General features: G+C 44.3%; 1 protein-coding gene across 1 annotated transcript in view; it reads right to left on the bottom strand.

Annotated features, from left to right (window-relative positions):
• Positions 1–26,251, bottom strand: part of LOC309550700 (NACHT, LRR and PYD domains-containing protein 3-like) — an 84,443-nt gene that overhangs the window by 26,857 nt on the left and 31,335 nt on the right. The window contains exon 3 of the mRNA XM_082251034.1: positions 9,860–10,006. Within this exon, the coding sequence (XP_082107160.1) occupies positions 9,860–10,006 (147 nt within the window). The remainder of the gene's footprint in view (positions 1–9,859; positions 10,007–26,251) is intronic.

Genomic DNA, 26,251 nt, shown 5'->3' with positions numbered 1-26,251 from the left:
CTTTTGAAAACTGGTACTGACTAAGTATTCCAATAAATCTTTTCTCCCTCAATTTTTCTCCATCACTCAGCTAAGGTGCCTTCAAGATAAGTTATAATAATGCCTAATGAAAACCTGTGGCTTTGTGTAACTAAAAGGCAGGCTTTATCCACACACCAACTTGTATACAAATTTTGGGGCAATTTTTAAGCATTAGGCACCCCTGAAAAAACCTCAAGGCACCCCAGGGGGCCTGGGCACCCTGGTTGAAAAAGTCTGGTCTAGAAAACACGGGCAGGGAAGCTATATAACTTTTACTGCCCACTGGGTGAACCTTCTGACGGCCGTCAAGCATGTAACCCATGGCACCCATGTAGATTTGGTTTACCACCACGGATTGCATGCAGGCCTGCCTCTTCTTCTCCTCCTCCTACTCAATCCTCCCTCTCCTCCTTGGCTGACTCCTCCTTTTCCGCTGCTACCGTCTCTTCCGCTGCGCCGCCCAAGATCCCCAGAACCTATTCCACATGCCAGGTGAGACGTTGCCATGCTGTGCTGCGTCAGTTGTGCCTGGAAGCCAAGAGCCACACTGGTCCTGCACTCCTTTCAACTTTGCGTTCACAGGCAGATCAGTGGCTAACACTGCTCAATTTGACAGTTGGTAAAGTGGTGTGCGACAACGGTGCCAATCTGCTGAGCGTGCTTAACCACTTGCCGATTGCCACACGACTATTTACGTCGGCAGTCAGCCCCTCACAAACAGAGTGACGTAGATCTACGTCACTAGCCTGTGAGGGTCTAGGGAGCGAGCGCGCGCCCCCGGAGGCGCGCTCCCGCGTGGTCACGGACCCCCCCGCGCCGGTCACTCGCCAATCGTTGATGCAGAGGGAGAAAGGCAGGCGGCTAGTGTAAACAAGCCGCCTGTCATTCTGCCCTGTGTAGGAACAGTGATCATACGGTTCTACTATGTAGGACCGTTGATCACTGTTTCTACAGCTCAAGCCACAGCCAATCAGTTAGAATCACGCCCCTAGGGACACACATAACCCCTCCCTCTCAAAAAAAAGTTAACCCCTTCACTGCCAGTGTCATTTTACAGTAACAGTGCATATGTATAGCACTGATTACTGTAGAAATGTCACTGGTAACCCCAAAAGTGTCAAAAATGTCAGTCAAGGGTCCGATCTGTCCGCCGCAATGTCGTAGTACCGCAAAAAAAATTGCAGATCGCCGCCATTACGCGTTAAATAAAAAAACAACAAAAACGACAAAAATCTTTCCCTTAGTTAGTAAACGCAATAACTTTTGTGCAAACCAAGCAAAATACACTTTTTGCGATTTTTTTTTTTTTACCAAACATATGTAGCATAAAACAAATTGGCCGAAAATGTTAAAAAATTTTGATTTTTACATTTTTTTTGGGGGAATTTCATATAAAAAAATGTGAAAAATATTGTTATTTTTGCAAAATTGACGCTCTTTTTTTGTTTATAGCGCATGATCAAAAAATCGCACAGGTGATCAAATACCACCAAAAGAAAGCTCTGTTTGTGGGAAAAAAAGGACGTCAAATTCGTTTAGGTACAATGTTGCACGATCGCGCAATTGTCCGTTAAAGTCACGCAGTGCCGAATCGCAAAATAGGCCCTGGTAAGGAAAGGGGTAAAATCTTCCGGGGCTTAAGTGGTTAAACAGAGCAAAATTACACACGTGCCATGCATGGCACACGTCCTGAACTTGGTAGTGCAGCGATTTGTTGGCAAATACCCTGGGGTCCAGGACATCTTGCGGCAGGCCAGGAAAATCTCTGGCCATTTCAGATGATCTTACACAGCCATGGCTCGCCTTGCTGACATTCAGCGGCGACACAACCTCCCCGTCAGGCGTCTTATTTGTGACTGCCCGACGTGATGGTACTCAACCTTATATATGCTTGATAGGCTGCTCCAACAGAAACGTACAGTTAACAACTACCTGTACGAACTCTGCGGCAGGACAGGTTCTGGGGAGCTTGGGTTTTTTTCACCTCGCCAGTGGCTGCTCATGCGGGACGCATGCAGACTTCTGCACCAGTTTGACGAGATCACCAAACTGGTCAGTCGCAGCCAGGGCGCCATCAGTGACATCGTACCTTACGCCTTCTTTCTGGAGCGTGCATTGCGTCGTGTCATTGATCGAGCCGTGGATGAGTAGGAGCAGGAAGATGAGGAAGTCGCAATGTTGGATGAATATAGAAAGCATATTATAGTGGATTTGTATTGTGCAGCATTGTGACTGGTGAGCGGTTCTGTAGCGATACTACAACTACAAAGAGTGACAAACGCAATTAGAAAAAAGTATTATAACTGGTGTTATAGACCGGTGGCCCCCAAAAACGACAGATTGAAGTGGGGGTGTTATATAACAATATACTGTACTTTCATAATAGTGTATTTGGGTACTGCAGAAATTTTGCCTCTGCATCATTGACGTCACATTCCCCACCACTAACATTTGAGATCTCGGAGTAGGCATCAACAGCGGGGACCAACCTCCTTGGGCTGATCTGGGTACTGTCGTCAGACTGCTGAGTGGCGGCTGTTGCTACCTCCTCTTCCTGATTCGATGCCAAGAATGGCTGCGCATCGCAAATGTCTTGTGATGGATCGGAAAATAATTCCAGTGACTCAAGTGGAGGGTATATGGTGGTGGTGGTGTATTTGGGGGTGCACACAGCAGAGAGTGAAGAGGGTGCAGATAGAGAGGATGAGGAGGGTGCAGAAGAGGAAGGCTGAGTGAGCCACTCAACCAAGTCTGGTGCGTCCTTTGACGTAATCGAACGCACCTTCTGAAACTTCACACTTTGTCTCCAGCCTGATGTTCCTGTCCTACCCCTACCACCACTGCGGAAGGGCCTGCCTCTTCCTCTGCCTGTCATATTTTAAATGACCCTGTGATAAAAGTCTCTAGAGAAGAGCATTATATGTGGAAGAAGGTATATAACAATCTGTAGTTTTGAGGGGCCACTGGTTTATCACACCAGTTATAATACTTTTTTCCCAGTAACTTTTGTCACTGTGTGTAGCAGAGTTAATGCAGTGAAAGAGGCAAAATTTCTGCAGTACCCAAATACACTATTATATGCTTTTTATATTAGAAAGTATATTATAAGTGTATTACACCCCTATATACTGCACACCAAACAATAGTACACCTATACCAGTCCTTTCAGTGCCGGTTCACACTGATGCGATGCGGGAACACTGCGAATATATCTGCGTGTTCCCACATTGCATCCGCAGCACAGGCAAGTCACACTGCCATATGCGATACACTGGGGGTGTCAATTCAAAGTTAACGACACCCCCAGCTCAGATCGCATATTGCAGTGCGATCTGACAGTTTGCACAGAATTGGATCGCACTGGTGTGAACCACCATGCGACCTGATTCTGCTGCGGACCAAAAAAAGGGTCCTGTGCGTGTTCACTGCGATTGCGGTGCAAATTCAGCCATACAAACTGTATGGCTGAATTTGCACCGCACAGACATCGCATGTGATTTTAGGAGCAGTGCGCTCCGAATTACATGCGATCTCTGTGATCCCATCAGTGTAAACCGGCACTGACAGTCTGTCCCTGCTCCACACAGCAAACCTCTCCCTACACTGACAAAAGAGAGAATATAGATAGTACACCTATACCAAATACCAGCCCTTAAAAGGACTTTTGTGGACCTATTAGCTAGCGATTTGTGTCACTGACAATCTGTCCCTGCTGCACACAGCAAACCTCTCCCTACACTGACAAAAGACAGAATGTAAAATGGCTGCCAGCTCAGGTCTATTTATAAGGTAGGGGGTGTGTCCATGTGCTGAAATGTCTCAACTGGCTGTCCTGTACCACCTGATGTGTCATGGGTCAAAGTTCTTTAAAATGTAAAAGAATATGGCCGCCGCGAACATCGCCATATGTTCGCATGATCGGCGGACAGCAAACAAGCAAAGTTCGCCGCGAACCGACCGCCGGGCGAACCGCAAGGCCATCTCTAGTGCAGAGATGTAATTGATGAGGAGCATTTCTGTGCCCAGCAGGTTTAAACAAATGTGAGGGTTTGTGATGCTAGGGACTGGTCACTTCAGTTAAAGTTTCTGGTGGTAAAATTAAAGCTGTAGATAGCAGTGTTTGTCATTTCACTAATGTTCGCAGTTTAGGCAAATAGCTTTGTGAGCTGACAGGAAAACTTGGACCTTGTTGCAATTGCAGAGACATGGTTCAAGTATTTAAATGTGAAAAAGAAAAGTGCGCTGATCCGTGATATGCTGCTCCCAGATAAAAATAAGTAAATGCGTGTAATTGGTGGTGCGCTATATCTGAAATATGTGCAAAAATGCAAACAAATAATGTGCAACCTCAAATATATACAATATAGGTGCAAAACTCTAACATATAAATATATGTGAGAAAAAGTCCCAAGACACTAATGTGTCTATGTTGAAACAATTTTCGGTGATATGGTTAGTGGTGGATGGTGTTCAAAAGCAATACGTGACTTGAATTCCCTCCACCTGTTAGAATTCCTCCTTACCGGACGGAATGAAATAAGTGCTCTCCTTAAAGGAAACCTCCTTTCTCCGAAGACAGCCAATTAGGCGGAAACGCGTCAGATAGGAGGCGTGCCGTCACCACGTCGCTGGGGATCCGGACTGCAGCCGGACCCTAGTCATACAGGAATTCCTTACGCTTTTCTACCGCATATTTCATGTAAGTGCAATTTCATTTTAATAAAGTTTACATTAAGGATAATGCACTATAGCAGTCATTCCTTTTTACATGTTATGCTGGAACGATACGATCCTTCCCACTGCTTACCATAAGCGGCTACCAGTGCCATCGGAATACAGGATCTTATCTGCCCGTGAGCAGCGCAATAGCATTCGGTGTCCATATCCACCAGAGGCTGATAAGGACCAATTGGATACAGAGACATACCCGTCCAAGAGGGATACAATTACGCATGTTATCTACATCCATCTGGTAAGAAGCCCAGCAGGCTACTTCATACGCACGGTGGGGAGCACCTTTTGATTTGGCAGCACCTGGGATTGTTTGTTTCCTTTAAGGAGAGCACTTATTTCATTCCGTCCGGTAAGGAGGAATTCTAACAGGTGGAGGGAATTCAAGTCACGTATTGCTTTTGAACACCATCCACCACTAACCATATCACCGAAAATTGTTTCAACATAGACACATTAGTGTCTTGGGACTTTTTCTCACATATATTTATATGTCAGAGTTTTGCACCTATATTGTATATATTTGAGGTTGCACATTATTTGTTTGCATTTTTGCACATATTTCAGATATAGCGCACCACCAATTACACGCATCAAGTATTTAAATGACTGGGAAATAACTACACCAGGATATACACTATAATGGAACGATAGAGTAGGGAAAAGAGGAGGTGGAGTTGCCATAAATGTAAAAAATAGCATAATGCTAACATTAATTCAAAAAACAAATGAAATACCGGAAACCCTCTGGGTCCCCCTTCCAACAAGAGAGGGATCTTCCCTTAGATTTGGTGTAGTATACAGAACCCCAGGACAGACTTGATATTGAAACACTTTACCCATGATGGAATGTTTCCCAAAATCCACTGTAAAAAGTCCTCAAAGATAGGGGACTAAATTGAAGTCCTCAAAGTCCTTTACAAAGTGATGAATGCACACTGAAGAAGGCAGCACATGGTTCTGTGAATAGCTGCAACTTGTCACACCCAAGTCTGCACTAATTGATTGTGCTATACCTGCAGATATCTGACTTCACCAAAGACTAGACATGTGCAGAACAAAAAATGTTTTTCATTTCAAATTCGTTATGTTATTAATTTAGTTTCATTGATTCGTTTCAGAATTCCAAATTTTCTGAAGAATTCTAATTTAGATTGGTCAAAAAAATTATGGATTCAAATTCTGTGAAAAGAATAACTAGTTGTTAAAGTGATTGTAGAGGCAGATGGTGCATTCTATGCATTAAGATAAAAAACCTGTGTGCAGCAGCCCCCCTAATACTTACATGAGCCCCCTCTAGATCCAGCAATGTTGTAGAAATATCTTGACTGCCTGGGACTCCCCTCTTCATTGGCTGAGGCAGCAGAGCGGCACCATGGGCTCCCACTGCTGTCAATCAAAGTCAGTCAGCCAATGAGAACAGAAAGGGGGTGGGGCCAGGCTGCGGCTCCATACCTAAATGGACACAGGGAGCTGTAACTCGGCTCGGGTGCCCCCAAAGCAAGCTGTTTGATGTGGGGGCACTCAACAGGAGGGAGGGACAAGGATCACCAAAGAGGGACCCGAGAAGAGGAGGATCTGGGCTGCTCTGTGCAAAACAACAGCACAGAGGAGGTGAGTATAACATATTTGTTATTTTTACCCAAGAAAACTAGACTTCACCATTACTTTAACCACTTTAAGCCCCGCTAGATTTTACCCCCTTCCTGACCAGGGCCTATTTTGCGATTCAGCACTGCGTGAATTTAACGGACAATTTTGCGGTCGTGCGATGCTGTACCTAAACTAATTTGACGTCCTTTTTTTCCCACAAACAGAGCTTTCTTTTGGTGGTATTTGATCACCTGTGCAATTTTTTGGTCATGCGCTATAAACAAAAAAAGAGCGTCAATTTTGCAAAAATAACAATATTTTTCACATTTTTTTATATGTAATTCACCCAAAAAAAATGTAAAAATCAAAATTTTTTAACATTTTAGGCCAATTTGTTTTATGCTACATATGTTTGTTAAAATAAAAAAATCGCAAAAAGCGTATTTTTCTTGGTTTGCGCAAATGTTATTGCGTTTACTAACAAAGGGAAAGATTTTTGTCATTTTTGTTGTGTTTTTTTTTTTACGCGCAATGGCGGCGATCTGCGATTTTTTTTTTGCGGGACTGCGACATTGCAGCGGACAGATCGAACCCTTGACTGACATTTTTGACACTTTTGGGGGGACCAGTAACATTACTACAGTAATCAGTGCTATACATATGCACTGTTACTGTAAAAATGACACTGGCAGTGAAGGAGTTAACTTTATTGGAGAGGGAGGGGTTAAGTGTGTCCCTAGGGGCGTGTTTCTTACTGTGATTGGCTGTGGCTAGTGGTGTAACAGCACAGATCAACGGTCCTACATAGCAGGACCGAGTAATCTGTGCTGTTACACAGGGGAGACTGACAGGCGGCTTTGTTTACATTAGCCGCCTGCCTTTCTCCCGGTGTAACGGACGATCGCGAGTGCCCGACGGCGCGCACTCGCTCCCTAGACCCTCACAGGCTAGCGATATAGCCCTACGTCGCTCTGTCTGTGAGGGGCTGACTGCCAACGTAAATCGTCCTGCGGCGGTTGGCAAGCGGTTAAGGAGTTGGGCCGGGAAGCCAGCCGATCTGCTCCAGTCTGCCTCCATGCCACCTTATGGTCCTTGGCTGCCCAGCCTGGGGAGTCCTCTGCCTGCTTCCCAGCCTGATGTGCTTCTGCTTGCTGCCCAGCCTGATGGTCCTCTGCCTGCTGCCCAGCCTAGGGGTCCTCTGCTTGCTGCCCAGCCTGAGAGTCCTCTGTCTGCTGCCAGACTGATGACCCTGTTCCTGCTGCCCAGCCTGGTAGTCTGGTTTCTGATGCCCAGCATAGTGGTCTAGTTCCTGATGCTCAGCCTGGTGGTCCAATTCCTGAAGTCTACCTTTGATGGTCTGCTATCTGATGACCTGCCTTCCTCTGTCTCTGATGATCTGGTGCCAGATGTTCAGCTTGATGGTCCCATGCTCAATGTCCAGCCCACCTCTGATGATCTTCTAAATGAGCCCCAGCCTGATCTTAATTATCCTCTACGCCCCTCCCAGCCGGGTTCTACTGACTCTGTGCCTACTGCCCAGCTAGTTTTTATTGACTCTATGCCTGCTGCTCAGCTGGATTGTCATGCAAAGGTTAGGATTCCATCTGCTGTTGGGTCTGACACCTCTGAGTCTTCATGCACCTTGTATGGGTTACCTGAGATTCTTTTTTCAGTCCCCTTGGTTTAGTCTCCCTTGCAGTTTGTTGCTCCAATGACAACAAAGCCTGGTGGTCCGGACATACCCTTCATAATCTGTAGCTATGTTTTGCTCTCATTACCTTGGTAGTGGTGAGCTCCAGGGCAGTGGCAGATTACCATATGTGCCTTGCCATGATCCAGGTGCAAATGCCACAACTCCAGGTGCACTGGGGGACCAGGGTCAAGTAACCAGTGGCTTGGGGAAACCTGGATGGCCGTTGATGTGTGGAACAAGTCCTGGAAACCAGGCAAGCTAGATGGTTGCAACAAGACATTCTGGTGTCAGAGTTCCGGTGTTATCACATGACCCCTGGGCTAAGTTTGTGGATGACCCATTATACCTCAGGCTTGGAGTGCCTACTGTGTTGAGGGAATCAAATGTCTTACTTTTCTGAGAATCTGGCCAACAGGATACCTAGCCCTAATCCCAGCAGTGGGGTACCTGGTTAGTCACCAGACCCAGGGAGTGGAACACCTAGCTTAATATTGGATCCCGGCAACAGGGCATCTTATTTGGAACCCAACACTCCTTTGGCCTATGAGACACTTTCCCTCTGGACTTGTGCAGCAATTGGGTATATTTTATGGACTTATTCAGCTATGGCTGAATCCAGAGGCTGCTTCTTAGAGGGGAGGTACTGTCAGGACAAAGAGATGACGGAAGAGAACGATTCCCATAGAGAGGGGAGAACACATGAGAAGAGGACAGGCGATGGAAGATTCTACATTGGTGACAGAGGCATAACTAGAACCTTCAGGATCCTGGTGCAAGAAACCATGAAGGCCCCCCCTCCAATCCCAGATCGGGGCCCTTCCCTCCGAGTCTATAGGTCTTCCCTCCAAAATCAGTGGCCAAACACCTTTGCAACCCAGGTAGTTCCGACACTGGTGTCAGTAGTTTTTTATTTTTGATATTTTTTTTACTATTCTTTTACAATTATAATTTGTTATTTTTGTTACTATTTTATTTTCTATTATTCATTACAATTATTTAGTATCCTGAATGGGGGGCTTTGGTAAAATATCCGGGATCTAAACAGAACTCTAATGTTCCACCTTTGAGACAGAGAAAGGTGATTGAGGACACTCAATCTCCATCTCTGCAGCCTCAGCTGCACAGAATGAATGGGCAGGAATAGCTCTGTACAGAGCTTCCGATCCATTCACACACTGAAGCATAGTAAACAGTTTACTATGCTTCAGTTATGAATTGACAGTCTTGGGAATGAAAAAGGTATTGACAGAGTCAGTGAGTCAGTGATAGGAACATTCTGTCCATTCAGAAGAGGAAGCAGTCGATAAATTACATATTTACAAACCCCCTTCCTACTCTCCATCCTGACACATCCCCCAGCAGCAGCCAATGGGAGAGGGAAGGGGGGAGCCAGATGAGATGCAGGGGGACAGGGGGGGGCAGGGGAGCACACAGAGGCAGCAGAAAAAAAAGGAGGATGGATTGGAGGGGCCGAGGGGGCTGTATATACAGGAACAAATTCCCTCCATTTCCCCCTGCAGCTGCTAAATGCCTGCAGGAGGGAGAGGAGGAGAAGGCGGCTTTCAGCAGGTGCAAAAAGGAAATTGGAGGGGATTGGTTCTACTATATGCGGCCCCCGCTACTATCCAGGTGTACAGGGGAGCTGCATGGGCCCACAGGGGTATGGGGCCAAGTCACAGTTGTAACCCCATGCAACCCCTTAAGCTACGCCCCTGATCAGTGAGGATGGAGGACACTCAGAGCTATAAGGAAACACAGATATGGGAACAATCACAAGACACCACATTTCTCGAATACTGCAGGATAACAGATTTCTCTTACTTTAATTCCTGAATTTTACTCTCCGGGTTTATCAGCCAGGTAAGATTAGCAGGCTCCATTTTATGTTTCGAAGAGGAGCACTCTTCTTCATCTTCTGCTTTGTCCTCTCCCGGACAATCTTTGCTGGAAATAGTGCAATCACGAAAGCTAAAATCCAAAAATGAGATAATAATTACCACCAAGATGTATTACCTCTGACAACAAAAATAACAAGGTAACACCCAACATTTCCCTTCCACATGGCTGCAAATATAAAATACAGTCCATGCATTCTTATCTCCTCTCACTTTTGCAAACAATTGTCTCTTCCAATGTTGGGATGATGTCACACCTCTGACATTGTTTCCACCTCCCTCTCCTCCACCCAGATAGCTGAACAATAAGCTTCTTTATCTCCATTGGCTAGACACGCCCCTTCCTACCTACCAATGAATGACTGGCAGATCACACCTGATCCGGCAGGAGGAGGGCAATATGCCAGATGGCACCACTGCTGAACACTGGACACACTCTACGAGGTGCAGACACACTGGGAAGGTGATAGAATCTATTGATAGCACATATCATCAATACTGGGGCCCTAAGAAGTGAAATGTGAGGGACTGCAGTCATCTATAGCTATTTCAATCTATTTTTGATTTTTAGAAATGTATAATACACAAAATGCCCACACAGGGGCTTAAGACAAAAAATTACATTATACACAAACAGTAGAGCATAGCCAACAAACCAAACTACACAAGCCTTGGATAACAACATAATTATTCCCATGGCAAAGAAACAGTTCAGGAAACCACCCATAGGCGTGTTGTATTAATGCCTGAGATGATACAGATAAGGTAGCTAGCCCTAGCAGGGCCTGCATAGGGGGGAAATAATGTAGCTATATTTTGAAGTTAAAATCTTCAATTCTAGCAGCGCAAAATCATACCATACAATAAAGTGCATATGTGAATAATATAAAGTAATTTCTCCTGTGCGTTTTAAAGTGCTAAGTCAAAATGAGGGGTCACCCCCTTATATAAACCATATACAATGAAGTTTCTTCTGAAGACGTCAACGTAATGACGAAACATGTCAAGCTGAAACGCACATTGCCTCATTGTGAATTGTAGCCGTGGAACGCACGCCGGATGTTGGACCGTCCTCCAGGAAGAAACACATTCTTTTCTCCCTGAAGAGCTCGGTATACACCACCCATTCGGTAATTAGTGCATTCGGCTGTTTAGCTGCATGATGCCGATAGGGCACTGATATACTGTTGGTTATATGTTTTAATCTTAATTTTAATAAATGGATTTGATTTATGGAAATACTACACCATGAGGTGTCCCTTGTTTCTGTTTTAATACCCACCCTGAGATATACAGGATACCCTGATACCCAGGAGAGTGGACAAGAGTGTACCCTGATACTGGAGCAATGAAACAAGCATTACATGATCCAGGTTGCCATACGGTAACAGGGCTCAACTGCATCTGGTAAGCTCTGACTCCTGCCATCCCTGCACGAGTGCCTAGGAGATATCCACCATCACTGCTCCCCTGCATAGTTGTGATTACTTCATTGGGACATTTTAGGCTGTATATGCACTATGGTAGGACTTTGAGTGGATAACCTGAGTGGATACTTGCACAGAGCACAGTTGCACTTTATTGATCTATAATCATTGCACCTTATTAATTTATACATATATATATTGCACTACTATCTATTTATATATATATATATATCTGTATGGATTTGTTATGTCACTAAGATGTTTTAAGTGTTAGAGGATTGCACAGAATTTTATCTGAGTTTGAGCATTGTATATGGTTTATATAAGGGGGTGGCCCCTCATTTTGACTTAGCACTTTAAAACGCACAGGAGAAATTACTTTATATTCACATATGCACTTTATTGTATGGTAGGATTTTGCGATGCTAGAATTGAGGTTTTTAACTTCAAAATATAGCTACATTGTTTCCTCTTTTAGTGGATGTGTAGCAGCTGCAATCCCGTATATCTCCATTTGGTGCAAGTGTTCCCCCATTATTTATAGGGGGGAAATAACTAACGAAGAACAGAGAAGAGAAAAGGAGAGGGAGGAAGAGAGTAAGGGTATGTTCCACACAGAATTAAATAAATCAAGAAAAGAAAGTTACAAAGCTCCCATACTAGAAGAATTTGAAGAAGACAGTTCCCATATTTTACGGAATTTGGGTTGTGAGTCATTGACATTTTCTCATTGACTAATATCTCATTCATACAATTCTTAACCACTTGCCGACCGCCCGCCGCATATATACTGCGGCAGGCAGGCTGTGCATGAATTGGCGCACCTGTATGATGATTCGCAGGAGCGTTCCTGGGGGTGAGCAAGCACCGCCAACGCCATACGCCCGCCCCCACTAGGCAGCGGGGATGCTGATCCATGGGACCAGCAGTACCAATTGCCGCTGGGCACCCACGATCGCTCCCCGCTGAGAGAGGACGGTCAGCTGTTGTAAACAGAGCAGACCATTGTTCTCTCTGAAATGATCACAGAGCTCCTCTGATCCTTCTATATAGGATCACAGGTCTCTATCATCATTTCACAAATCCATCCCCCACAGCTAGAAAACACTCCCCTAGGCTCACAATTAACTCTTTGATCACACATGGGTTAACCCCTTCCCTGCCAGTGTCATTATTACAGTAACAGTGCATATTTTTAGCACTGATTATTGTAGTAATGTCACTGGTCCCCCCCAAAAGTGTCAAAAATGTCAATTAGGGGTCCAATCTGTCCACTGCCATTACTAGTAAAAAAAAATAAAAATGACATAAATCTTTCCCCTAGTTTGTAGACGTGATAACTTTTGCGAAAACCAATCAATATACGCTTATTGTGAATTATTTTTTTAACCAAAAATATGTAGCAGAATACAAATTGGCCTAAAATGATGAAAAAAATTGATTTAAAATTTTTTTTGGGAATGTTATATAGCAAAAACTGAAAAATATAGATTTTTTTTTTTTGGAATTGTCGCTTTTTTTGTTTATAGCACAAAAAATAAAAATGGCACAGGTGATCAAATACCACTAAATGAAAGCTCTATTTGTGGGAAGAAAAGGACATCAACTTTATTTGGGTACAGCGTCGCACAACCACGCAATTGTCAGTTAAAGTAACGCAGTGCCGAATCGCAAAAAATGGCCTAGTCATTAAGGGGGCAGATCCTTCCGGTCCAGAACTGCTTAACAGCGTGAAGTGATTAGGCAACTTTTAACTTCTAGATGCCCATCAGCACAGTCCCCCACATGGTCATCTCCCTCCTGTATTTCCCAGGACTGCTGGAGAAAAAGCTCAAGATGGAGATCTTCACTGCCTTGTGTAATGCCCCGTACACACGTACCGATTGTCGGCCGTAAATATTCGGCCGACGACCGATCGGCCGATTGTAGGCTTGTTAGTATGATGCTTCCGACAGCCGACAGCGCATTTTCGGCCGAACAGAATCTGTCGTGCAAGTATTAAAATTTTTGTTGGCCAACACCAGAACGGCCGATTGTTCGCCAGTCAGTACAGAATTCGGCCGACAGACAGCAGATTAGCAAGACTGGGCATGCTCAGAAAAGAAAAAACACACGGAAAGTTAACCATCACATGACATCACTTCTGCAGTCGGCTGTTGTTGGCCGACAAAATTTGTGTGCAGTCTTTTGCAGTTTTCAACAGACACGACAGCCCTGGACAAAAGACGGCCGATCGTTCGGCCGACGATCGGTACGTATGTTCGAGGCTTTTGTCTCAAAGCATTTCACGCTGGACACTTCTGGCTTCAGTGCTTACACAATCTTGGTGGCAGCATCCAGGGAAGCATCATGTCGGACTCTGTGTTCCCAAACTGCGTAGGCTGATGAGGAGCAAGGTTTAGGGACTAGGAGACTCTGATGTTTCCAAAGTGAAAGCCTGTCTCCTACACAAAGCTATAAATGGCTGAAAACCACCTTATGATAATAAATACTGTAAGTAAAAATAAGCTTAAAATAGATATAAAAATATTTAATAAAAATAAAGACACACATACACGTTCACCTAGGACACACATACACCTACGCAGGTCCACCTCGGACACACAGGTCCATGTACACATCTATTGTACAACTCATATTGGGAGCACCCACACCCCAGGGGCAGAGGAATTATTTTCAGACTCTTTTAGGGTAACTCTGGATTGATGAGCTGGAAAGACTTTTACTACACTGATTATGTAAGTTTTGGGTGTTGTCGTTTCTCACCAGTTCACAAGTGAACACACTTCGGACAGATTTGTTATTATTACTCAACATATTCTCATCTTTTATATTTAATGGAGGGATTGAAGAGCAAAGGGACTAGTCATAGGATTTGCCAGAGATGTAAGGTTTTCCCTTGAGGAGAGATTGGTTGACCCTGAAGGTCGTTAAATTTTTTTAAAGGGACAACTACAAGTGTTGGATTACACTCAGGCAAATATATACTGTCTAAATAAAAATCCAATTGGTTATTTAAAGAAAGTATTGGATAAACGTTCTCTTTTTAAGAAGGGTAATTTACTTCTGGCAGGTGATATTAATTTTTATATGGATCCGACTATGGATTGTACGTCAAGTGCATGGGTGAAGGTAGGTCGCTGGATTAGGAAAGTGAGATATAAGCTGCATTAGTGTGAGCTGGTAGATATTTGGAGAATGCAGCATCCAAGAGAGAGAGAGACTATTCGTTCTATTCCTTCGTGCACTCAGCGTACTCTAGACTGGATTACATAATGTTGGATCACAGGCTGATAGAAGCAATAATTAGTACATCAATAGGGACCACGCTCCAATAGTTTTGGAAATAAAAATCCCAGTACTCTACAAAAAAATAAACTCATGGAGATTAAATGAAGAATTGTTACAGGACGAGGAAGTGGGGAAAAAGTTTAGGAAGAACTTGACCAGTACTTCCGAGTAAATGAAACCCCTGGCATTTCTAAGGCCACAATCTGGGAAGCCCATAAAACATATATAAGAGGGATATTCATTGCAGCAGGTTCAAGGAAAAAAAGAGAAAGAGCAGCAAATATAAATAGGTTAACCTCAGAGTTACACAAATTAGAACAGAAACATAAAATGAACTTAGAACCTAAAACACAAGAGGCCGTGGTGTTAAAAAGAGATGAGAAAAAGAGATCTGAACCATCTCTTCTCTGTCCCTCCACAGGTATGTGTAAGCTGCTAAAAGACATCCACCCATAACTGCAACTGGAACCCGTTTACTCTCTCTGTGTATCTGTGCTTTTTGGTATGTAGTCTTTTTTCATCTGTTGCCCTGTGTGCATTACCATGATGTTTTTGTTGTTCTCAAGTGTCTTACAATGCTTTATGAGCAGGCCTTATCTTTATATTCATTCTTGCCCCTTAAAAGTCCGACTTTAGAACTTAATGAAAGGTCCACTCTGTTAGGCATCCTTATATCCACTCATGATTAATTAAAGAAGTTCCACCCCCACCCTTATACCAGTATAAATTTAGTGCACCCTTAAGGGGTATGCACGTTGCTGGGGGAGCATGTTGCAGGGCATCTTTCCTTAAGGCTTCTTTCTACAAGTGAAAGTGATTGTTTCTACAAGTGATATGCACTTCAAGCTCTGAACTTCAGAGATTGTACGAGGCAAGCATACACAGAAAACTACACCAACAAGCACCAAACAGGCTGCACGTGACCCCGTCTCTCTATTCAACTCTTTTCACACTCTGTAACATGCACTCTCTACCACTCCTGCTGGCAGTTGTGTCCTCTCTTCTCAAACTCACTCACCTTCACCCCTCTTCTCCACCTCACATCTTATATATATCACCCCGTCTTCTGTCCTCTCCCTATTACTGCTACTACCAACTCTTGCAAATTTTACATCCACATATTGAGAAAATTTCCAGGACTCTGGGCCATGTCCCTTCATATAAATCACACTCCCACATTATCTCCCTCACCATTCTCCTTCTCCTTGCCTCTGGTGACATATCCCCAAACCCCATGGCCTCCATTTGGCTTTTCACAACGCTCCCACCACCCTACACCCTCTGTCAGCAGCCACAACTCACAAAACCTAGTCTCTATTCCTCTTCTTCCCAGTATCAGCCTCCCCTTCTCCTGTGCCCTCTGGAACGCCCGCTTTGTCTGTAACAAACTCACTTTCCTCCACGACCTCTTCATCACAAACTCCTTTAACCTACTCACCATTACCGCAAACCTGGCTTCATAATTCCGATTCTACTTCTCCTGCTTCCCTCTCCCATGGCGGCCTTCTCTGGACTCACTCCCCTAGGCCAAGTGGACATAAGGGAGGTGGAGTGGGAATCCTTCTAGCCCCATGCAGCACCTATCAGGAACTTCACCCACCTCCCTCTCTGACATCTTCTCTTGCATTTGTCCATTTTCTCCTGTTTCTTTAGAAATCGCTGTCATCTGCCGGCCCCCTGGACCGGTATAAACCTTCCTTGATGACTTCTCTGCCTGGCTACCCTACTTTCTTCTGAAATCCCCACAATCATTCTTTTGACTTAAACATCCCTGTTAATGCTAATACTACTACAGCTTCTAAACTTCTCAGTCTAACCTCATCTCTTGACCTGAAGCAATGGATACAATCTCCTACACACTCCACTGGCAACACCCTTGACCTTGTCTTCTCCTATCTATGCACTCTATGCAACCTCTCCAACAAACCTCTCCCAATCTCTGATCACCACCTTATTAGTTTCGCACTCTCCCTGTCTTCCACCTCCTCTCCCTCCAACCACCTAACAGTTACCCATAGAAACTTCTATGCTCTATTGTGCTACAGACCATCTATGTGCCAAGATCTCACCCCTGTCATGCACCAACCTAGCCACTTCCATCTATAACAGCTCACTGTCATCCTCCCGAGACAAGCTCACTCCCCTCACTACACGCAGAATTCGGCCCCGACCGCTACAACCCTGGCAAACAGATGACACCAGAAGTCTCAGAAAACGTAGCCGCGCCCTTGAGCGCCAGTGGCGTAAGACTAAATCCCAGGAAGACTTCAATCAATATAAATCTGCCCTCCTAAAATACTATCCCTGCCTCCTCACTGCCAAGCAAACCTATTTCATCACACTCATCCAAACATTCTCATCTAGTCCCCTTCATCTCTTCTTTACCTTTAACTCTCTACTTTGTCCTCCACCAACTCCACCCTCTAACTCACTCACTGCCCAGGAAATCGCCAATCACTTTAAAAATAAGATCGATACAAATCTCCAATGTGCAGAAACATCTCCCACTTAACAACCCATATTCACAGGTACAATCATTACTTCCTTCATTCAACCCTGCTAGTATTAATGAGGTTGCTGGACTTTTATCTAACCCCCATCTAACCACCTGCTCCCTAGATTCTGCTCCCTATCACATGCTACATTCACCCTCTGACTCTATTCTACGTTCTCTAACTCACATCTTCAACCTCTCCCTCTCTTCTGGCATCTTCCCTAATTCCCTAAAACACGCGCTAGTCACTCCCATCATTAAAAAGCCCTCACTGGACCCTATCAATTTTCACAATCTATGTCCCATCTCCTTACTCCCCTTCTCCTCCAAACTCCTTGAATGATTGGTCTACAACCGACTGAGCAACCATCTGACTAAGAACAAACTTCTTGATCCCCTTCAGTCCGGATTTCGCCCTCAACATTCTAGTGAAACTGCACTCCTTAAACCCACAAACGGCCTACTAACAGCAAACACCAATGGACACTATTATGTACTACTCCTCCTTGACCTCTCTGCTGCCTTTGACACAGTGGACCACCCCCTCTTCCTCAAAAAACTCCACTCTCTTGGTCTCCGTGACCATACTCTTCACTGGTTCTTATCCTACCTATCCCAGCGCACCTTCAGTGCTACTTACAACTCTACTACCTCCTCTCGTCTTCCTTTCTCTGTTGGGGTCCCCCAAGGTTCTGTTCTTGGACCGCTCCTTTTCTTAATCTACACCTCCTCCCTGGATCAGCTGATTGCCTCCCATGGCTTTCAATATCATCTCTACGCTGATGACACCCAAATCTATCTCTCCACCCCTCAGCTCACTCCATCAGTCTCCTCACGCATCACCAACTTACTAACAGACATATCAGCCTGGATGTCAGAACATTTCCTCAAACTCAACTTATCCAAAACCGAGCTCATGATATTTCCTCCCCCCATGTTCCTCTTCCCCTAATTTCTCTGTCAAAATCAATGGCGCAACCATCAACCCGTCCCCCCATGCCAAGGTCCTTGGTGTAATCCTGGACTCTGAACTAATCTTTCGGCCACACATCCAGTCACTGTCCAAAGCTTGCCATCTCAACCTACGCAACATCTCCAAGATATGCCCCTTCCTAACCAACGACACCGCAAAGCTTCTAATCCACTCCCTGGTCATCTCTTGTCCCGATTACTGCAACTCCCTTCATTGGCTTACCTTTAAAAAGGCTATCCCCCCTCAGTCCATCATTAATGCTGCTACCAGGCTCATCCACCTTGCAAACCGCTCTGTTTTGGCTACCCCTCTTTGCCAATCCCTCCATTGGCTGCCACTCAACCAACAAATTAAATTCAAGTTGCTAACCATAGCTTACAAAGCCATCCATTACTTGGCGCCCAGCTACATCACTAACCTGGTCTCAAAATACCAACCACCTCGTTCTCTTCATTCCTCCCAGGACCTCCTGCTCTCTAGCTCCCTTGTAACCTCTTCCCATGCTCGCCTCCAGGACTTCTCCCGAGCCTCTCCCATCCTCTGGAATGCTCTACCCCAATTTGTCCGACTATCTCCTACTTTGTCCACTTTCAGACGATCCCTCAAAACACATCTCTTCAGAGAATCCTATCTGGCAACCACCTAACAGTTGTACTTTTATTTTCTCCATCAGCCCATCCCCCACAGTTATTACCTCTTGTATCTCTTGACCCTCCCTCTTAGATTGTAAGCTCTAATGAGCAGGGCTCTCTGATTCCTATTGTATTAAAGTGTATTGTATTTGTACTGTCTACCCTCAAGTTGTAAAGCGCTGCGTAAACTGTCCGCTCTATATAAATCCTATATAATAATAATAATAATAATAATAAGTTAAGGGATTTACTTGAAGAAGAGACAAGACAATGTTTTAACAGGGTGGCTAAGATGAGATACAAATGGGGAAATAAACCAGGAATATATCTGTCCGGACTATTAAAAATAAAAGAATCAAACAATTATATAGAAAAAATAAAGAACAATAAAGGAGAAATGGTGTTTTTAACCACTGAAATAGCAAAGGCTTTTCAAAGTTATTACTTAAACCTTTACACAGTACAAGATTCTGTTGCCTTATAAGGAGTTTATGTATAAATCTCCATTAATAATTGTAAATAGATGGATGTAAATATAAATGTGCAAAATTTTGATTTCAAACACATATATGATATATGATTGTAGATTTGTAAGTTGTGTAATCCAGACGGACAAGCAGTAGTAATCAATGATTAACAAATCCATTTGAAAGGCATGCCTGAGCTACCAGGGGGCACCTGCTATTTACACTTAAACACATAAAAGGATAAGTCTGTTTGAAGTGCAAGCTTTTTGCTACCCAGGAGGTGGCCTGCTATTTACACTTAAACACATACTCATATGCAAAATAGTGCCACTCTGTAATTAAGTTCCTGTTAGCCAGACATCCTTGGGCCAAGGCAATAGTGATAATACTATAGGCCGTGTCACTCCCCTTGTCATTTATTCAAAGACTTAGTCTTTAGATATGTGATGAAGGTGGTCGTCTGTTCAGGGATGGGCAATTTGCCCAGCAGCTGACCTAGCATGATTAATTTCTCCCTCCAACAGAGAGGAGGGGTTAGCCAGGGGCTGAATTATGCTAAGCTAGGCAAGGAGGAAGTTTTCCAATCCTGAACGAGATACGCCCAGAGGGAGGAACAGGGAAGGATAGCTGAACCAATCAGAATAGCCCTATACAAGTCTATGGGATAGAGGTGCATATCATAATAATTTGAATCCCATGCACTATATGTGTTCAGTTAAACTTTGAATATTTTCCTTTTCGTATGTACTAGAGATAAAATTGTTGTGAATGAATTTAGGCTTTAAGGCTACTTATCAATAAATTCCTTTTGCTGTTTTGCAGCTTTTACTCATGGTCAAAGAACTCTCATTTAACCCAAATATTGTCTGAGGTAAATTAAATCTCATATCTTTTGGGTAACAATTCAAATCTTCTTAAAATAGACATGACGAAACATGCGGTGTTAGAAACACCTATTTCTCAGGAGGAAGTAAGGGAGGCTTTTAAAAGTACACCATCTAGAAAAAGCCCTGGTCCAGATGGAAATACAACTGGGTATTATAAGAGATATAAGGAAATACTGATCCCAAAAATCTGCTCATATATGAATGAGGTAGGAGATAATGGAGAAATGAGAAGGGAAATTTTGCTAGCACATATAACAGTAATCCTTAAGAAAGGTAAAGATGCAACATTGTGCTCCAGCTATAGTCCGATTGCAAAACATTTTGGAAACCCGATTGCAGGATTTAATGTCGGAATGGATACATCCCGATCAGACAGGATTTATTCCTGGAAGAGAAGGAAAATATAATGGGATAAGAACGCAACTAATAGTTCATAGGTCTAAGAACCGTGGGGTCCCGGCTCTCCTGTTATCAATTGATGCTGAAAAAGCATTTGATCGGGTGGACTGGAATTTCATGGTTGAAACAATCAGGAATTTAGAGGTCAGACCGAGAATGAATCGATGGATAGGAGTTCTATATAGAAATCCATCTGCTGCGGTAAATGTCAAGGGCAGTTTGTCCCCCAAGTTGGAGATGAGTAATGGGTCGAGACAGGGACCCCCCTCTTGCCCCTGTTATTCGTTCTGACATAGGAATTCTTGTTGGCAACTGTTAGGGAAAATATAGATATAAAGGGGGTAAAGATCGGACAGGACGAACATAAAATTGCAGCTTATGCTGATGATATTTTGTTCTATATAAATAATCCCAGAACAAGTCTCCCAAATGTCATCAAAGAACTAAGGAGATTTGGAGAATTGTCAAACTTTAAGATAAATCCAACAAAATCCAAAATTCTAAACATAGGATTAAATAAGGCAGAAGAATTGCCATTGCCGCAAGAATTTCCATTTACCTGGGTTAAAACAAAAATAAAATATTTAGGGATAAATATATCATCATTATCAGAAGATCTTTACTTGGCTAACTATGTACTGTCAGAAATATTGGGGTAAAAGGTACTATATAAGGCCCATACATATTATTTTATACATATTGTTATTTTGGGCAGCCTGGCAGCTATTTTGTCATGAGGTGAATGTAAGTTCATTGTCCTTGGGTAAAGATTCTTACAGAAAATCTTAGAGTCTCAGCAAAGACCTTCTCAAGCCAATAAATTAAAGGGGCCCAGACAACACGCCAGGATAAGGACTAGCCATGGTGCCAGGCTAGGTTATAATGAGAGTGATGTCATTCTCATTTCAACAATGAACAAGAGATCAGAATGTTTCATTTTTTTTAGAGTTCATTTAAAAATATGCTTGAGGAAACATTATTATTATCTGTAGTAAATGTATTAGCAATATTATTATGTCATTGTATTATATGAAGCATATTCATAGGCCTACTTAATTGAATAAGTTCGAGGAATATTTTATATATATTTACTTTTATAATATTCAACCGATATTCATTATATATTGGGGGGAGGTACTCTTTGAATTATATGTGTATTATCATTGATATAGTAGGTATAAGCTTTAAATATACTGTATATAATAGGGTGATATGTATAACATTGTTTTGTTTTGTTTTCTAAAGTGCTAATCCCACTTAAGTTGCTTCACTTCTAAGGAATGTTAATTGCAGTGGTTCCAAATCCTATCCAGGCAATATATCCTGGGAGAGTCTGTATTCTTGACAGAAAGTGACATGGGGTAAACATCCATAGGATTTAAGTTTTTCTCCGAGGCTTAGGTTAGTAGGTTATCTTTGAGAAAATAGTTTAATTAAACCATTTTCCCCAAATTGTTATATAGACGGACAGTGCCCCCTATTGATATGGCAAGGTTGAGCCATACAGAGGATGAGCCCCTATCTGATGTATTTTCATGTGGAAAAATTGGATTTTTGTGAGAACTTACCGTAAAATCCTTTTCTCTGAGTCCTCTGACAGACGCAGCTCTCAATGTTTCTTCACAAATGGGTAATGTGCGCCCTCTTCAGGAGTAGCTAGACAGTGAAAGCTTTCACTTGGCATGCCCATAGAGGCTGTCCCTCACGACATTACCTCAGACACCCTGTGCTCACTAATCAGTTTCATAGCAAAGCAGTGAGGGAAAAAAAACAACTCACCCCAAAATAGAGGGGCGGAAGCTGCATTTGGCAGAAGACTAAGAGAAAAGTATTTTACAGGACACGACTACCTGACTCTGCAACCTCGTGGAAGGATAGACATTTTTTGCCATAACCTCTCATGAGGTGGCAAGCGTTCATATTTGCTCCCCTCTGGTATATTTGATCCGTTGCTGGTCCTAATCCGGTCCAGTATCTGCTATCCCCTGAGGACATTGTTTCCCTGGTCCTTGGACCTGGGCTTGGGTTATCCTCTGGCTGAGTGTGCACGCTACGATACCTGTCGTTGTCTAACAGTTATATGCCCCTAATTATGAATCATTGAGCCATTAAAGTGGTCACCTTTATCACTGGTCCCCGAAGAAGCCCACCATGTTGGCGAAACATGTCGGACCTTGGTGACCCCTCAATCACAATTTCTGGTTCACAATTTCATGTATTCATTTTGTATTGTATTTGTACCCCTTGATGCTATTTTGCATCTTTGTTTTTTAAACAATTGATTAATCACTCTAATAAATAAAATTATATTTTTTAAACTGTGGTGTTTATACCTATCTATTTTATGCCATCAAGGTCACTGCCTTCAAAATCCCAGGTTTGGTGGTTCCATCACTGTATTCTTCCCCTTGAGGGGCCAATCTAGGGATTGGTACAGGTGCGGAACACCTTTACAATACTTTTTTCAATGTTTTCAAAGGGATGTGGCAGTAATAATTGGCTGAAGGTGTCCAGTGTCGACAAATTCTTATCACTTTACAAAAGTATTTTACAGTAAGTTCTTACAAAAATCCAATTTTCTCTTACGTCCTCTGACAGACGCAGCTCTCAATGTTTCTTCACGAATGGGATGTCCCAAAGCAGTGTAGTCATGAGGGGTGGGAAGAACGTAACCATAAAAAAAAACAGTCAACGTATTGCCAAGGCTAAAAACGTAGCCAACAGGGTACCAGATGCTCTAGCAGGAGCTTACCCCAAAACAAAAAATTCACCCCTGAAAGAGAACACTCGGTCTCTTCAGCAAACAACAGCCTGCAAAACCTTGTGCCCAAAGGAAGCATCTGGGGATGCCAGCAAATCAATCTTGTAGAATTTTGTTGAACTGTGTACAGACAACCAGGTCGCCGCTTTACACACCTGAGCCAGTGAGGCCTGATAGCGAAAAGCCCAAGAGGCACTCAGCGCTCTAGTAGAAAGCGCCCTCACAGGGAAAGAAGGAACCTGACCCTTCAGTGAATAGGCCTGAACAATGGTCAGTCTGATCCATTTGGATATGGTTGCAGCAGACGCTGCCAAACTCTTATCAGATCTCTCAGAAGGACAAACAGAGAATCAGACGTCTGAAAAGATTCTGTGGCAGACAGGTAAACCCTGATCGCCCGAACCACATCCAGAAAATGCAAGGCAAATTCTGTGCGATGTCTGGGCTTCGCACAGAGCGAAGGCAACACGATATCTTCATTGAGGTGGAAAGCCGATACCACCTTAGGAGAAAAGAGTGATAAGGTCGCAGAACAACCTCATCTCTATGAACGACCAGATAAGGCTACGGGCAGGACAGAGTCACCAATTCAGACACCCTGCGAGCAGAGGTGATAGTCACCAGAAAGGCAACTTTCTGAGACTAAAAAGGCAGAGAGATTTCTCTGATACTTTCAAATGGAGGTCGTTGTAGAACGGACAAAACCAAATCCAGATCCCACAGAGGTAAAGGCGATTTCCACTGCGGAGCCAGGTGACGCACCCCTTGAATAAAGGTGCGAATCAAGGAGTTAGTTGCCAAGGGACGTTTGGAAATAAATGGCTAAGGCCGACACCTGATCTTTGAGCGTGTCCAAAGCCAAACGTTGCTCCACTCCTTTCAGTAAGAAACCCAAGACCCTCGCTACCGAAAAGGAAGGAGGATGCAACCCTTGCGACTCACACCAGCAAATATACATCTTCCAAGTGCGATGATAAATCTTTTGGATGTAGTCTTCCCAGTTCTCAACAAGGTAGGAATAACAGCATTAGAGAGACCTCTGTCTCTCAACACCTGGCATTCAACAGCCAAGCCGTTAAAGCCAGCGACCGTAAGGCAGGATGGAAGATTGGTCCTTGAGACAGCAGATCTTCTCTCAGAGGCAGCCGCGACAGAGGCTCGAAGGCCATCCTCACCAAGTCTGCATACCGAGACCGGCGAAGCCAGTCTGGCGCTACCAGGATCCCCTTCACCATCTCCACCGTCAACCGGCGGAGGAACCGAGACAACAGCTGTAACGGAGAAAAAGCATATATCAGTCGATAACGGCTCCAAGGCACCACCAGTGCATCAGCGGCGTCGGCCAGAGGATCTCGAGCCCTGGCCACAAAACGCTCTACCTTTCCGTTTAGATGAGATGCAAACAGATCCACCTCCTGAGTTCCCCATCGGGCACACAGGAGGTGAAATACCTCCGGATGCAGGGACCATTCCCCTTGATCCAGAGACTGATGACTCAGATAATCCACCTGCCAGTTCACCACAACTGAGATATAAACTGCGGAGAGAGCCGGAACGGCGCCTCGGCCCAGGTCAGAATCTCGGTCACTACCTTGGCCACCCGAGCATTCTTGGTGCCCCCTTGGTGATCGATGTACACCACAGCTGTGGCATTGTCGGTTCAAAAATTGAACCTGAGAGAACATGCAACCGAGGTGCCATGGTGATCACCTTCCACGACAGCGGCAGCAAGGACTTGTCCAAACGGGTGACAGAAACCACCACAATATCTCTGACTTCATGAGACGTCTAAGACAAATTATTCTGTCCAAGGACTGCGGATCCTTGTTCCCTTGGCAAGAATCTCTGCTTGCAGAGTTCTTGTGTCAAATCGGGCAAATGGGACTGCCTTGAAGGCCGACACCATCAGTCCCAGGACCCCCATATAGGTCCACAGGGAGGAGAGATCGTTTTCCAGCAGGATCCCGATCTCGCTCTGCAAAGTCTGGAGATTTTCCCCTGGCAGAAAGACCCTCACCTGAGCGGAGTCCAAAACCATGCCCACATAACTCAGTCGTACTGACGGGGTCAGTGCAGACTTCTGGAAGTTGATGGTCCACCCAAATTCCTGAAGTGTCCGAACTGTGAATGTCAGGTCGCTCACCAGGGTGACACAAGAGCTCGTTCTCAACAGGAGATCGTCCAGATTACCGAGGACCACAATCCCCTTCTTGCAGAGTAAAGCCAACACCGGGGCCAAAACCTCGGTGGAGACTCTGGGAGCGGAGGCTAGACCAAAGAGTAATGTCACAAATTGACAGTGCTCCTCCGCCACCATGAAACGGCAATACCGTTGGTGGCCCTCGTAAATAGGGATGTAAAGATGCGCGTCCTTCAAAACGATGGAGGCGAGAAAGTCTCCGTGTTGCAAAAATGCCACCACTGACCGGATAGATTCCATCCAAAACATTTGTACCCGAACAATGTGGTTCAGTGATTTTAGGTCCAGAATTGGACGCACCTTGCCCATCTCCCTGGGCACCGTGAACAGGTTAGAGTAAAAAACCCCTAAACCTATCCGGTCGAGGAACCGGGACAATAACGCCCTGTGCAAGGAGATCCTGCACTGCCTCCCTGAGATCGACCAACCGATCTGGAGACAGACAGAGATTTGATGGAAAAAACCTGTCTGCTGGCCGAGACCGAATTCGATCTTGTACCCTGTACAAATCAATTTGTGAACCCATATGTCTGGTGTCAGAGATGTCTAAGGTACCCGAAAGGGATGCAGACATCCCTCCACCCCAGAACCGGATGAGGATGTCCCCTCGTGCAGAGGAGGACTTGTCCGTCGAACCAGACTGACCGGTCTTGGACTTACCCGACCAAGACTTCTTGTTCTCTCCGGAGGCTCTGAACAATTTGCTTTTTTCCTTCGCCCCTGAGGCACGAAACGGTCTCCGGTGAGTTTTGAAGGAAAGCCCCCGCTTACTGCGAGGTGCCTTACT

This window comes from Pelophylax lessonae (assembly GCF_965119305.1).
Source record: "Pelophylax lessonae genome assembly, chromosome: 3".
Classification (NCBI taxonomy): domain Eukaryota; kingdom Metazoa; phylum Chordata; class Amphibia; order Anura; family Ranidae; genus Pelophylax; species Pelophylax lessonae.
Note: the sequence above shows the minus strand (reverse complement) of the source record. Positions and strands in the feature narration are given on the sequence as shown.